This window comes from Mus pahari, chromosome 1 (assembly GCF_900095145.1).
Source record: "Mus pahari chromosome 1, PAHARI_EIJ_v1.1, whole genome shotgun sequence".
NCBI lineage: Eukaryota > Metazoa > Chordata > Mammalia > Rodentia > Muridae > Mus > Mus pahari.
Window position 1 is genome coordinate 89,188,484 of NC_034590.1, and position 14,479 is coordinate 89,202,962.

General features: G+C 44.8%; 1 protein-coding gene across 1 annotated transcript in view; it reads left to right on the forward strand.

Annotated features, from left to right (window-relative positions):
- Window positions 1-3,436: 3,436 nt before the first annotated feature.
- Acsm5 (acyl-CoA synthetase medium chain family member 5) overlaps window positions 3,437-14,479 on the forward strand; it is a 19,913-nt gene continuing 8,870 nt past the window's right edge. Inside the window, exons 1-6 of the mRNA XM_021200429.2 lie at window positions 3,437-3,791; window positions 5,675-5,894; window positions 7,493-7,703; window positions 10,077-10,284; window positions 12,160-12,303; window positions 12,691-12,844. Coding sequence (XP_021056088.1) covers window positions 5,694-5,894; window positions 7,493-7,703; window positions 10,077-10,284; window positions 12,160-12,303; window positions 12,691-12,844 — 918 coding nt within the window. The 5' untranslated portion in view covers window positions 3,437-3,791; window positions 5,675-5,693. The remainder of the gene's footprint in view (window positions 3,792-5,674; window positions 5,895-7,492; window positions 7,704-10,076; window positions 10,285-12,159; window positions 12,304-12,690; window positions 12,845-14,479) is intronic.

The following is a 14,479-nucleotide window of genomic DNA, read 5'->3' on the forward strand; positions in this document are numbered from 1 at the left end:
CACACACACACACACACACACACAGACACACAGCAGTTAGAGATCACCATTTTTTATATGAACTAAATCAAGTTGCTTCTCTTTCTGGAAAGGTTCTCATGATCTGTCAGCATGAATCATCCAAAAACTTGTGTTAGCCTCTTGGGTCCAGTGTCTCTAGACCTTGTCCTTAATGCCCTGTGATTTTGGCCCCTCCCCAACTCCACCCAGGACTTTGCCTCTGCCTATGATGTATTTATCTTACCTCCTGGTCATCCAGAACTGAGTGTTGAAGCCCCTGCTGAGAGTATGTACCATGAACACCAGAGACCACCCCAGCTCAGACACCAGCTCTCAGGAGGGAAGGTTTCTCGAGCCACATGGCCTCATTCACCTCCATCTGTAGCATGTTGGCCTCCTAAGCACCAGTGTTTATTTCATATTCCAGTTCGGTTTTGTCAAGCTGATTATTCATGATCTTCCCACCTCAATCTCCCAAGCGCTGAGACTTCAGATAATGCAGGAATAGCATTGTTCATAGCTGCTTCTCCACCTCCTAGAACCATGTCTGGACCTGTTTAATGCTCCTTTAATAGTGAGTGTATGGATGGCCTCATGTAATTCTTACTACAAGCCCCAAGGCCGATTTTAGTGTGTCAATTACAACTACACAATAAAGTTTTTATGAGAGTTTTGTTTTGTTTGTTTACTAATGCTTGAGTCCAAATCCAAACATGTCTGAGGTAGAATTATGCTGCTCCTGTAGAGCTATTGTACTGACCCTAATGTGTTGGCATCTTTAATATATAATACACCCGACAAAAGGAAGGTCACCAGAGCAGCCTCTGTCAAGCAGAGAGGGGTCTTATTTAGCAAGCTCATACCTGAGAGCAGCTGGATTACTTTCAGGGCTGTCAGGCCACATGGAGCTGGAGCAGTCAGCCCTGTGGCAATCGGAGAGGGTTCAGAAGTCTGAGGAGAAGGCTTTAAGTTTCCTCTTGTGTTGAGAGCAGGGCCTGTCTGCTAATGTGTGAGCCCAAGAAACCCAGGAGCAGAAATAAAGTTCCTGCTTGAGCCTCTGAAACTATGTTCTGAGTTCTGGGGTTCTAGAGGGCCAGGTGAGGGAGCTTTAGAAGAATGGGCCATTGTTGAGTAAGAGGGGCCCCGGCCTCGCAGCCCTGTTCAAAGCACCAGAAGCCAAACTGACTGTTGGAAGCTGGCTGGCTGTGGATTGGTGTTCGAATCTTAGCACTGTCCTAACCCATGTGACCTTAAACATGTTGTTTCCTCTTTCTGAGGCTTGGTTTCCTCTACTGTTCAATGAGGTGACATTCACTGGGTACAGAAAGGGTTAAACAAACTGATGGGTGCAAAATGAGCAGCTGAGTAGATGGAAGGCAGTAAGCACTCCCTCCCATCTCCACCATTGTCGGTCATTTAGACTTTCCTTTCTTCCTGTCCCTGCTTCCCTCCCTTCTCTTTCCTTCCCTCCCCTCCTCTTCCCGTTCCTCCTCTCTCTTCCCCTTCCTTTGTGCTTGTTATCCTGTCCTCTTCTCTTCCCCCCCTCTCCTCTCCTCCCCTCTCCTCCCCTCCTCTTCCCTCCCCTTCCCTTCGGAAGTACTGGAGAGCAAACCCAGGGCTTCACACACACTTAGCAGCACTCTGCCACTTCCACCATGGAGCCACACTCCAGGCCTTCTAAGCTCCTGTCCTTGACTGTCTTCAAGCCACACCAACCTCTTCCTTCTTCCTCAAACAGGATGCCACCTTCTCACCTCAGGGCCACCTTCTCACCTCAGGGCCACCTTCTCACCTCAGGGCCACCTTCTCACCTCAGGGCCACCTTCTCACCTCAGGGCCTTAGAGTTGCCATCTCCTTGGTCAGGAAGCTCTTAACCCAGCAATACTCAAGACTTGGCTTCTTTAAGCCAAGGGGCATGTCTCTTTCCGGACTGCCCTTTCCCAGTCACTTTGTATCAAATGCTAACAGCCTCACCCTGTTTGGGGCCTTAATTATCTCCTGAATTGCATGTCATTTCCAGGAAATATTTTTAAAATAAAGGCTGTTTGTATGATTAGTGTGTCATTGATATGGCCAGTTTTTTCACCCTTCAGCTTGCTTTCTGTTGCCCCAGCTCTTATCAAATACTGACCGACATAGGATATTGAAGTTCTATCACCTGAAGATAGCTCATTTGTCTATATATCTGGTGTGTAGAATATATCTCTAGAAAACTGCAAATTCAGGCATGGATTTATTGCCTAGGGGCCAGTAAAGACCCTGTGGCCAAGGTAATCAGGGAGAAATAAAAGCTGCTCATGTGGGCATGGGCCAGGTTGACCTGACTAGGAGATCAGAGGAGGAGCATGGCGCATGAATGTTGCACAGCCTGTGTGACAACCCTTCATCCACCTCTAGTGTTAAGAAAGATGCTCTGAGATCCTGTGCTGGGGGTTGGGGACTTTGCCAGGTTAGATTTTATCCAAAAATAAATAAATAAATACATACATACATACATACATACATACATACATACATACATACATACAAAAAATTTTTTAAAAGCAAAACACAGAAATCACTTTAAACCTATTAACCATGGAAAAACCCCAACACAGTATCTAGCAGTGGAAAAAATATTAAGTGAATCTTTGCCTATGCTACTTGATGACTCTACAAAGAATCACAAACTCTCCCAAATGCAGGAGTGTTCTGAGTGCAGGAGTCCAAGAGTGCAGAGGATCCCAAATCCCCGTCCCTGTGTCCTAGTGTGCCTGTGTGAAGGGGAGGCACACTGTGAATGAACTAAAACTACACCCGCATTAGAAAGTGGTCTGTCCTAGAGAGGGAGGAGTGATGGTAAGAGGAGGAGTGGCAAAAGACTGCTGGTGGAGACAGTTCTGGTCTGAGGGAGGGTGCCGGGTGCCGGGCTTTTCCAAGTGAGACTTTGAAGGGAGGATACCCTGTAGAAGGAGCAGCTGGGCAGGAAGACACATGGAGCAGCGCTGTGCTGAAACCAATTACAGGGTGGGGCACAAAGTAACCTGTGGGAGCTTCGGAAGCTGGTTCTGGTGATAGCCACACTAATGGCTATGGATCAGGATTTTTTTTTTTTTTTTTTTTTTTGCTGCTGTTCTCAAAGAAGCAGCCTGCCTGCCAGCCTGCCATGCACCCGTGTCACAGCTTTGGCTTTGACCCTTGAAGAAGTAGGGACCATTAGAAAGCAGGTTTTGTTTTGTTTTTTTTCCTCTCCAGTAAATTTATGTAATTGGGCTGCCTTGGCCCCCATCCAAGAGCCATTTCATTCGCTCAAAGAATCCTGCTCACATCTTTTGCCAAACTGTTCCTTCAGGGTCACATTTTTTTTATCTTTAAGCCCTGGGCAAAGGGAATTGGGGGAAAGGGGATGGGGCACTCAGGTGAGAAACAGACAGGGTCTGGTTTTAATGTTCTTTCTGTTAAAGCAGTGTAAAGCTCTCACTCAAGTTTCTGGTTGTTGACCTGAATTCCAGGGAGCACGTGTACCAGTCCCGAGCAGGCTGACTCCAGCCCAGGGTTTAATCTTGCAGGCGCTGTGTGTCTGGGAAACCCTGGCAGGGAGCTGCTTTCCCCAGCTCACAGTGTCCTGACCATCTGAAACTTGAAGCTGCTGACTTCTAACCCTGTTCTCTCAGAGCTGTGCTCGGGACTAAAGCTCCCTGTCCCAATCCTGCCTTCATCACTTCTGGGGAAATCTCAGGAGCTTTTAGATCTGCCTTGCTGCTGACGTGGAACATAGATGCCTTCTGTGCACCTCAGATTTTAAAACAAGGTAACTGAGCAAGAAACCCTTCACTGGCACCTGGCACCTATCCAGAGACCTTTGGGGATTAAATCGAGGATAGGAATGGCAAAATGTGGCCTTAGGAAATTGTGGGAAAAGATCTGAAGGCTGTGGAGGTCCACCATCAAGAAGGGAAGAGTCAAAGAAATGCGTGTGAGGCAGAATACAGGAATGATGTCGGGGAGGTCTGAGGCTCTAAACCCGGTGTTAGTGGCTAGGAGACAAAGGCTGAACATAGACTTTTCTGGAAAGTGAGAGTCTGAAGTAACTGTTTCCCTTCTAAGCCACCTCCTCTAATGAGAAAAGTAGAATTTGGGAGAGAGTTGTCACAGGGCTTCATGAAAAGCTTTTTGTGTAATTCTTACGGTTGATCGAGCGTATGTTATTATACACAATAGTGGGTTTCAGCGAGGCTTTTCAGACCCGGATAAAATGTGTTTTCATCCTAATCTTCCTCATTTCCACCTTTTGTCCCTTTCCATCCCCACTGATGCCCTCCTCCTCCTCCTCCTCCTCCTCCTCCTCTTCTTTCTCTTCCTTCTCAACTACTCCCTCTCTGGCACTTTGGGTTTTTTAAGTTTTTATTTCCTAAATCCTGTGAGTTTAATTGGGGTTGCTTACAAGAGCATGAATAGTTAGTTTCAGGCACATGGGCAATGTATTGGTGTGAAATTGTTGTTGTTGGGTTTTTGTTTTTGTTTTTGTTTTCCAATATGCTCTGTGCACAGTCAGCCTTCAGCGGTTATGAGAACTGGTCTTTCCTGCTGTTGAAACACACTATCATTGTCTTACTGTTACCCTGCTTTGTTATAACTAGAGGAACTTGCCCCAAGTGACTGAAACTGAAAGTGTCCCCAGGCTACAGATATGTCTGGGATCCTGTGAACACGAAGAGTCATACTCACAGGTGGGAGCCGAGGCACAGCTCTGGGGACCACTCATGCTCCAAGGACCCATCCCCTAAAACAGCCCTGCCCGCTGGCAGCTCCTGGCACTGAAGAAACCTAGCTGTAGTGTTAGCCTCAAGTGCACACTCTGCTTGCAGTCTCGGTACAAAAGCCAAGTGATAGGTTGTTCACACGCCTGGTTAAGTACGATGTATTATCTAATTTGTTTCTTTTTTACTTTCCTGCATCTCAGTGCTATAAAGCTCTATGTGGCATGTGTGGCTAGCATTTTATCTCTACTGGGCAGAGTTGGGCTGTTTGAGACGATATCACATACTGCATAATTTAGCTGAAGTGTCACAGTGTGCCCACTAAAGCTATGTAATTATTTATCAGTTAATAGTTAAGAAGTGAGTTAAGAACCTAGGGAGATAATTCAGTAAACAAAATCTTTGTCCTGCAAATATGAGGTCCTAATTCTATCCCAAAACCTACATGGAGGAGCTGGAGACAGATGGACTCCTGGGGTGCACTGGCCAGCCAGCATAGCCTAACTGGTCAGTTATAAGACAATGAGAGATCTATGCCTCAAAAAGGTGAGGGGGAAGAGCCTAAAGAACAACAGTCAAGGCTTCCATATGCACATGAACACACACACCTGAACACACGTGTGTACCTAAACACACATACACAATCCATATACACAAACAGACAAAATGCATGTTGACTTTTTTTAATACAGCAAAATTACTGTCATTGGGGGATCCCTTTGAAGGCCTGAGTTTTAAGAAGTGGGCTGAGAATGGATGGCCTCAGATATATGCAGACCCTGACACAGAGATAGGGAGGAAAGGACTTCCCGTTCAGAGAAGAGCAGAATGACAGTCAGCATGAGCTACACTAGAGTGCTCATGGCTGGTCACAGACTCCTCCTCAACCCAAATTCCAGAATTCAACATTCCAGCCTCTCCTCTTTGGTGACAGGCAGAAGGTGATAGAAGACATGAGGTTATGTCTGAGAGGCCTGGTCTGCCAGGCTCTGAGGAGCTCCTGGGGAGTCTGCAGGATTCACACACAGCCACCACCTCCCCGGATCCCTGAGGTTGTAGCCACCTGGGAAGCCATCAGCCTGGGGAGGCAGCCAGTGCCCGAGTACTTCAACTTTGCTCATGATGTGCTGGATGTGTGGAGTCAGCTGGAAAAGGTGAGGCTCATCCTGCCTTGGTGTCACTCATAGGCATCTGAAATCCCCCAGATACTGTGGTGAGACTCAAGACTGTAAGATAAGCACATCTCAACACTGTGACCTGGGAACTTGACAAGTCCTAAAATTGAAACTGTTAGCACTAAATCCTGAGGCCTGAAAGGGACAAATTAGACTCAGGTGATGTGAGCCAGACACACCTTGAACCATGTGCTTAAAGTGTCACTCCGTCTGAGCCCAGAACACAGACGACAGCTGTGCCTGCTCTGCGTCCTCTTCCGATGGATTCTATAAGCAGAAGGGAGCTCGGTTATGATGCTATTCTGTCTCTCATGCTCTTCCCTTCTGAGTAGGAGAAATGGGCTTTGATCTCTAGAGCTTTAAGCCAAATAACCTCTTCCCAAAGTTGCCTTTGGTCATGGAATTTTATCAAAGCAACAAAAACTAACACAGTTATGCAACCTTGCGGAACTTTTCTTAAAAAAAAAAAAAAATCAGTGAGTTGTGCTTTTTTATGTAGTGATTTGTAGGTGAGGTGAGAAACGGTTTAATTAAACAGGGAGGAACATGGGAGAATGTAAGTCATCTTACCTTTTACATTAAAATGTTGGTATGGGAAATTTGCTTATGTTTGCCTAAATCAACACTGAGAGGATCCATAAGTAACAAATAAAACTGACTAGTCTCTGACCTACACGAAGGGTATAAACCTTTTGGGTTGTGTTTGGCTGGTTGGCTTTTAGTTTATGAAGGAAGGTCTCATGTAGACAAGGCTAGTCCTAAATTCACTATGTAGTCAACAATGATCTTGGATTCCTGGTCCTATATTGCTTCTCTCTCCTAAGTCCTGGGTTTACAGGCATGCTGCACAGCACCTGGCTTATTCAATGCTTCGGGCTGAACCCAGAAGTTGGTGAATGTCAAGCTAGCACTCCAACTGACTTATACCCTTGGCCCATTATTTTGATTTTTGAACTCAATGATCAGATAACTTTGTTGTTGGAATTTCCAACAGCCCATATGAAAAGCACACAATTCAGTTATAATGATAAGCTATAAGCCCAGATTGGACAGATCTAGCACTATACTAACTTATTCACCAGCTATAAGACCCCTTGCTACTTGTGGTTTCTCCTGGCCACATAGGTCTGCTCCATCATGGCCTCCTCCTCCTCTTCCTCTGTCCTCTCTCCTTCCCCTCTCATCCTCTTCAACCTCTCCACCCACACTCCCAGTCTCAAAACTCCCATCTCACCTTTCCCCTCTACTGCCCAATCACAGGCTCTAGCTTTTATTGAGCAGTTAAGGTGGGGAGAAATTTCTCATGAGATCATCTGAGTATGTGATGGGCTGCTCATCAGGGCAACCCCTCTTGAGGAAGCAGTATTAACATGAGAAATCAAACAGCACCAGGATAACCTGCAACATTTCCCTCTTTTATTCTTCAATTAAAAGGCCCCTTCTTCTATGGTAACAAATAATATATAGGAGGAAATATTCAAATAACTACTATAAAAATATGTTTTTCTTAAAAAAACAAATGAGCAAAACCACTCAATAATGGTTTCTATTTTTTCCTGGCTGCACCCACTGTCCAGACAGGGCACCGGCCCCCAAATCCTGCATTCTGGTGGGTGAATGGCTCAGGAACAGAAGTCAAGTGGACGTTTGAGGAGCTGGGGAAGCAGTCCAGGAAGGCAGCCAATGTCTTAGAGGGTGTGTGTGGCCTGCAACCTGGAGACAGAATGATGCTGGTGCTTCCGAGACTCCCAGACTGGTGGCTGATCAGCGTGGCTTGTATGCGAACAGGTCAGTGAACAAGGCTAACATTCCCTTCATAGAACTGAGACTGCCCACTGGAGCTTTTCGGTTCTCACCAATCACAAGATTTGGATGATAGGACAAAGGGAATCTCATATGGGGTTCACTCTTCCTTTGCCCAGCAGTCACCGGCCAAATTGCATACAGTGGTCAGACAATGACATGAGAATTAAAAGACAACCACTTAGTAACTACTTAGTCATAGCATAAGGAGTCCTGCAGCTTTTTAAGTGCCTACTATGTGCTGGGAACTATGCTAAGAGATCTGTTCCTGACTAAAAAAACCTTATGGTCAGAATGTTATTTATTTTTGCTACCAAATATCTCACTTTTGCCTACCTACAACTTTTATTGATACTCAGATAAAATAACTCACAGCCACATTTAATGTTATCATTTGAGGTGAAGCCTCTATTCCAATACAGCAGATGATATCAAAGCTGTTCCCAATATAGTTTTGCATCCCGACTTTTTCCTCCTACACTCTTGTCAGGTAATATTGAGTGACTCCCTCTTCTTGACAGTCCTGGCTATTGATCGTCTTCCTGGGGCTCAGTTCCTAAAGCAGAGCAGACAAATGACCTCTGTGGGGTGTGACAACAGAGAGGGACAATGAAGGTGCACAGCGGGGCTGGGGGCTAGCTTACAAAGACCTGAGTTTGATCCCCAGAACACATATTAAAAAGAAAAGAAGCCAAGTGTAATGGTACATATTTATAATCGCAGCTTTGGGGAGGCAGAGACGGGTGAATCCCTAGGGCTCAACAGCTGGCCAGTTTGGGCCACAAGGCAAGTTCCAAGGCAATGAAAGATCCCGTCTCAAAAACAAGGTAGATGGTGCTTGAAAAGTGACACCTGAAGTTGTCTCTTGACCCCCTCCAAACACACACATGTACACATAGCACTCACACACATGCACACATAGCACACACACACACACACACACACATACACATACACATGCATACATAGATAGCATCCAAACACACACATAGCACCCAAATGCACACATGCACACTTAACACACACACATGTATACATACCATCCAAACACACATATGCATATATAGCACCCAAACATACACATGCATAAAAGAACACAATTCAACTCAGAGTGTTCACACTGGGCACTAAATTGTGTAAGCCTTTGGGTGACAGGACAAAGGGTAGCAAGGCCATGGACTTGGCTCTTATGCTGTGCTGCAGTGACCTTTCCCTCTGCTTTTTGTTCTCTCTAGTTGTTTTTCTCCGTGAATGAGTGTGTTGAACTTGATGGAAAATACTAATAATTTAGTATTACATTATTATTATGCACTCTGAGATACTGGGGGTTTTCAAATGGCAAGTCTGTCCCTTGTCCTTACTCCACTCCTTGGAGGTGGATGGAGTCTGCCATCCTTAGCATAGTTTTGGTTGAAACAATGTGGGTGTTCTAGAGTCCCTGCCTACTATTACCTCCTTTATTAGCAAATGATCCACATACAACACAGGATTTGTTGCATCATTTTATTTGAAAAGCATGAGAAACCACTGAACTAAGGAGTTATTACAGCGGTGCAATATAATCTATTCAAGATCATGGACTCTCAGTTTCTTAGGGCTCCTATTGCTGTGATGGAACATGATGACCAAAAGCAACTTGGAGAGGAAAGGGCTTATTTGACTTACACTTCCACATCATAGTCCATCACTGAAGGAATCCAGGATAGGAACTCAAACCGGGCAAGAACCTGGAGGCAGGAGCTGATGCAGAGGCCGTGGATGGGTGCTGCTTACTGGCTTGCTCCTCATGGTTTATTCAGCCTGCTTTCTTATAGAACCCAGGACCACCATCCTGGGGATGGCACCACCCATAGTGGGCTGGACCCCTTCCTCCAACACCACTATTTAAGAAAATGCCCTACAGACGGGCATGTAGACTGATCTTATGGAGGCATTGTCTTAATCGAGGGTTCCCCCTTTCAAGTGACTCTAGTGTGTGTCAAGGTGACATAGAACTAGCCAGGACAAGCATGTTTAATACTGTGTTGGCTTGTAAGTCCAGCTGTACCACACATTTGCTATGTATTCGTGGGCAAACCATTTGATTTAGTTAAGGCAGGAAAGTCTAAAGACCCAGAGTCTTATCAAATGGATGGCATGTTTCTCACAACATCATGCGTTTCTGAGCATTGTGAGAACTGAGTCTAACACAGCCTGGGCAGTTCATACCACAGGCAAGTACTTCGTGTCTTTGGGATTTCCTTGTTTCCATTATTGTTCCCTCAGGCATTCCAACCCTCCTCAGCTACTTGCTTCTCTGTCCTCTACATTTGAATCTTCCTTCTCTTCTAACAATCTCCTTTCTCTGTGTGACCTAAGGTGTGGTCATGATCCCAGGTGTCTCCCAGCTGACAGCAAAGGACCTCAAGTACCGGCTGCAGGCTGCCAGGGCCAAGTCCATCATCACCAGTGATGCCCTAGCTCCGCAAGTGGATGCCATCAGTGCCGACTGCCCCTCCCTCCAAACCAAGCTTCTGGTGTCTGACACCAGCCGTCCAGGCTGGATCAATTTCCGAGAACTCCTGAGGTAAATTGGGACCCTCCAGGACAGTAGCAATGAGATAGGCTTTGAGCATTTTCTTTTTTTCAGCAGCAGGGTTGAGTACAAGGGGACTGAACCAAATAGATACTGGCCAGAGACATCATCCTGTGAACTCCTCAATGTACAAGGTCACTCAGTTAATGGGTGTGTCACTGTATCCCAGTGTCCTCTAACACTGTGGCAAATATTGTTGGTATACTTAGCCAGAGTGTGTAAGTTAAACTTTATGATACATTTAGTTCACAGAAAGCTGTTAATAATGAAAAGGCTGTTGTATATTGGTGCTTGCTGTATGCCAGGCTTGCTGTATGCCAGGCTCTGTGCTAAATAAGCATTCAGCTGTATTTATTTGTGCAGGAATGATTTAATAATGCCTGTTCTGTGGCTGACATTGCCTTTGCTGCTCAGAACACTGTACTAAGGAAGAAATCATCTTGCTTAATCCTTGAAAGGAGCCCCCCACAAGGCGCAGATTTATTTTTACGGGAAGTGACTCACTTAAAATGCCGAAGAGGAATAAAGTCAGAATTAGGGCACAGTCAATGTTACTTTGCCTCGTAACAAGGATGTGGCAGGCATGGATCTGTGAATTTGAGATTTTTTTGTCCAGAGCAGAAACCAGAATGCTTGTCCTGGTGGCTCACACCTGTCACCCTAGGACTCTGTATTGTGAGTTTGAGACCAGCCAGAACTACAAAGCCAGACCCTGCCCCAAACAAAATTAAAAAGAAAACAAAACAAAGACAAAAAAAAAAAAAAAAAAAGGCCACAGAGAGCTGGGTCCCTGAGCCTGGAGTGTCCACCTCTGTGAGCAGACACACCTGAATAAATAAAAATTTGTATAATTCAGCATCTGACCTACTTAGCCAGACATATCTGAACCAGAGCCCCAGGAGTCCCCATTTCCCATGCCTAGCCCATGAGGTGAGTTGTCAGGTTAACCTAATATATCCTTTCTAATTTCAGTTTTCATTAAAATTATCTGAACTTCAAAAAAAAACACACAAAAAAACAAGGTTCTGATTTCATTTTATCCAACGTGGAGCACAAGTAACAGAATTGCTTTTAAAAATTAACTCAGAGATCACAAGACACAGCCAGGCCTGAGAAGCAGGAACTAGCTGAGTCTTCAAATCCCGGGACTTGGGACATTACCTAATCTCAGACCCCTAATTTTTGAGAAAACATTTAGAAACAAATTTCTCTACATTCAGAATTGAGTTAGGAAGGGGACTGTTCATGGATGGACAGAATTACACACATGAGAGTGCATGTGTCCTACTGCAAAGTCCTCAAAGAAGTAGGTAGGGTTCGTGTGTGTGTGTGTGTGTGTGTGTGTGTGTGTGTGTGTGTGTGTGTTCTTGTTCATGTAGGTGTGTGCACTTATGTGTAAGCCAGAGGTTAACATTAGGTGTTTTGCTGTATTACTCTCCACCCCTTTGTTTCCTTGAGACAGAGTCTCTCCCTGAACCTGAAGCTCACTATCTAGGTAGGATGGCTGCCCAGTGAGCTCCAGGGATCTTCCTGTCTGCATCTCCAAGTCTGAGATTACAGATGCAAGCAGCATCTTATGTAGTTACTAAACTCATGCCCCAACCCCTTTGCACTGTTCTGAGTGAGTTATTTACTCAACCTTTGTGGATCTCTCAAATAAGTCATTTGGGCATTTTGAGCTTCAGTTTCCTTGGCTATAAAATGATTATAGAGATAGTGTCTATCTATGAAAGTGTCTGCAGATAGCACAACACTCCACATAGCAACCCCATACATGATGTGTTGAAATGGTCCTATCACTGTTATATCTTTGGGACTGCTTGGGGCGTTGCTTACAGTGTCCCTTCGTATCCTTGCATTCTCCAGAGCGGCATCTCCAGAGCACAACTGTGTGAGAACCAGAAGTGGAGATTCGGTAGCCATCTACTTCACCAGTGGAACCACAGGGGCCCCCAAGATGGTGGAACATTCCCAGTCCAGCTATGGATTGGGTTTTGTGGCCAGTGGAAGGTATTGGAACAGTTTGTCTAGAAGGTCTGAAAACAAGGTAGGTAAGTGAAGAGAGGGGAGAGGGTGAAGGAGAAAACCTATGGAAATGGAGGTCAGAGAGGAAGCAGAGAGTTAGTCAGGTAGGGCCTTGAAGACTTTTCTTTGAGAAAGCACAGGACCTGTTTCCTTTAACTTATCTTTTTAGCCTATGACACAAGTACAAAGAAAGTGCTGAGCAAGCATTTGTTGAGATCACAGTTGAGTTGATGGATCTTAACTAGATTTGATGAGCTAGGAAGTGGTACTTCCTACAGTCTGAGCTCCAAATAATGAGATGTGAACAGTATTATCCATTCTAAAGGTGGGGGCTTTGATGAGGATGCTCTGACTCCCTCTAATTTTTGACAGGAGGTGGATGGCCTTGACTGAGTCTGACATATTCTGGAACACAACTGACACTGGATGGGTGAAGGCAGCCTGGACTCTCTTCTCTGCCTGGTCCAATGGAGCTTGCATTTTTGTGCATGAGCTGCCCCGAGTTGATGCCAAAACTATTCTAAATGTAAGAAGAAAAATCTAGTTCTGGGTTTCTGAGCTTTGCACACATTGGGTAAATGTCCAATCATTACGCAACTTCTCCAGGCCTCGTTTTGAAACAGAGTCATACTATGTAACCCAGGATAACCTTGAACCACAGGTCTTCTGCATTTGAGTCCCAAGCTTGGCGTTTACAAGTGTATGCCAAACTCTGAATCATCTCTTTTGTCCAGTGTGTGAATGAGATGAATGGAATGCATATTTTAAGTGACATGAGAAATGTAGGAATCTAATGACAAATTCACTCAGAGCCTTTGTAATCTGGTTCCCCACCCACCCCTTCCACCTAGCAACCTCCAATCATTACCTGTGATCAAAATAGATACATAGGCTCGAAAGCATTTCATCTCTCCACACTTTATCAAAGCCTTTTACTGGATGCTGCACCTCTCTTTCCATCACCCTCTCCCTTGTGATCTTGTCAAGACACAAGCTATTCGTCAAAACTTTAGGTAAAATCCAAAGTCTAGTCCCCAGAGAGTGTGCCACTGTCCTTGTACCTTATTATGAGTCATTCAGCCAACTCTAGACCCAATACTTCTGTCTTGTTTCCCTGGGGTCTTATCACAAAGGAGGAGGATTAACATCCCAAGTGAAGACATTGAATACCTTCGCTGTCTCCTCCAAATGCCATCTCATGAGCTATCAATGAGCCTATCTCCCATACCCATCTCTTTGAGACAAGCTGGGTCAGATGTGGCAAAGAATATGGGCTTCTCCATTGGTCAAACTTGGACTCTCAGCCTAGTCTCCTGACTTCCTCGAGTCTCACTTTCTAAGTTGTCATGAAAACACAAAGATACTGTTTTCCTAATATACTAGCTGTTATTCACTTCCAACCACTATTGTTCGTGGAGGCTGTCAGCCACTTGTGCATCTTTTCTAGTCACCGTCCCTGGCCATGGTACTATATTCACGATCTATTTAACATGAGCATTTATTATCTCACAATTTCCCATGGTAAGGAATCTGGGAGCAACTTTACCAGGTGATTTTGGAGAAAAGAAGCCTTGTAAAGTTGCTGTCAAGATTTCACCAAAGTACACTCGTACAAACAGCAGCAATGTGGCGATTCACAGTAACTAAAAGGCAGGAGCATCCCAAGCACTCATCAGAAACTGACTGGGTAAACCAAATATAGTGTGTAAATACACACACACACACACACACACACACACACACGTGCACATTAGCCAGCCTTCAAAAGGAAGCAAATTCTGATACTCTACAATATGTACAATATGAATCCAGAGGGCATCAAAGGCCATACACTACATGACTCCATTTATATAAGGTACCTAGAATAGTCATGTTCATGAAGCTAGAATAGAGTAGTGGTTACTGTGAGTCTCGGAAGAATGTAATGAGAATTTATTGCATAATGGGTACACAGACCCAGTTTGGAAAGGTGAAGTAATTCTGAAGATGGATAGTTCCACGGAGTACAACTATCTTACAAGTGAGTGAGGTGGGTAAATGTATCACACACAGACACACAGACACAGACATACACACAGACACACAGACACACATACACACACACATTTACCTGCATCATATGTGTATATATATATATATATATATATATATATATATATAT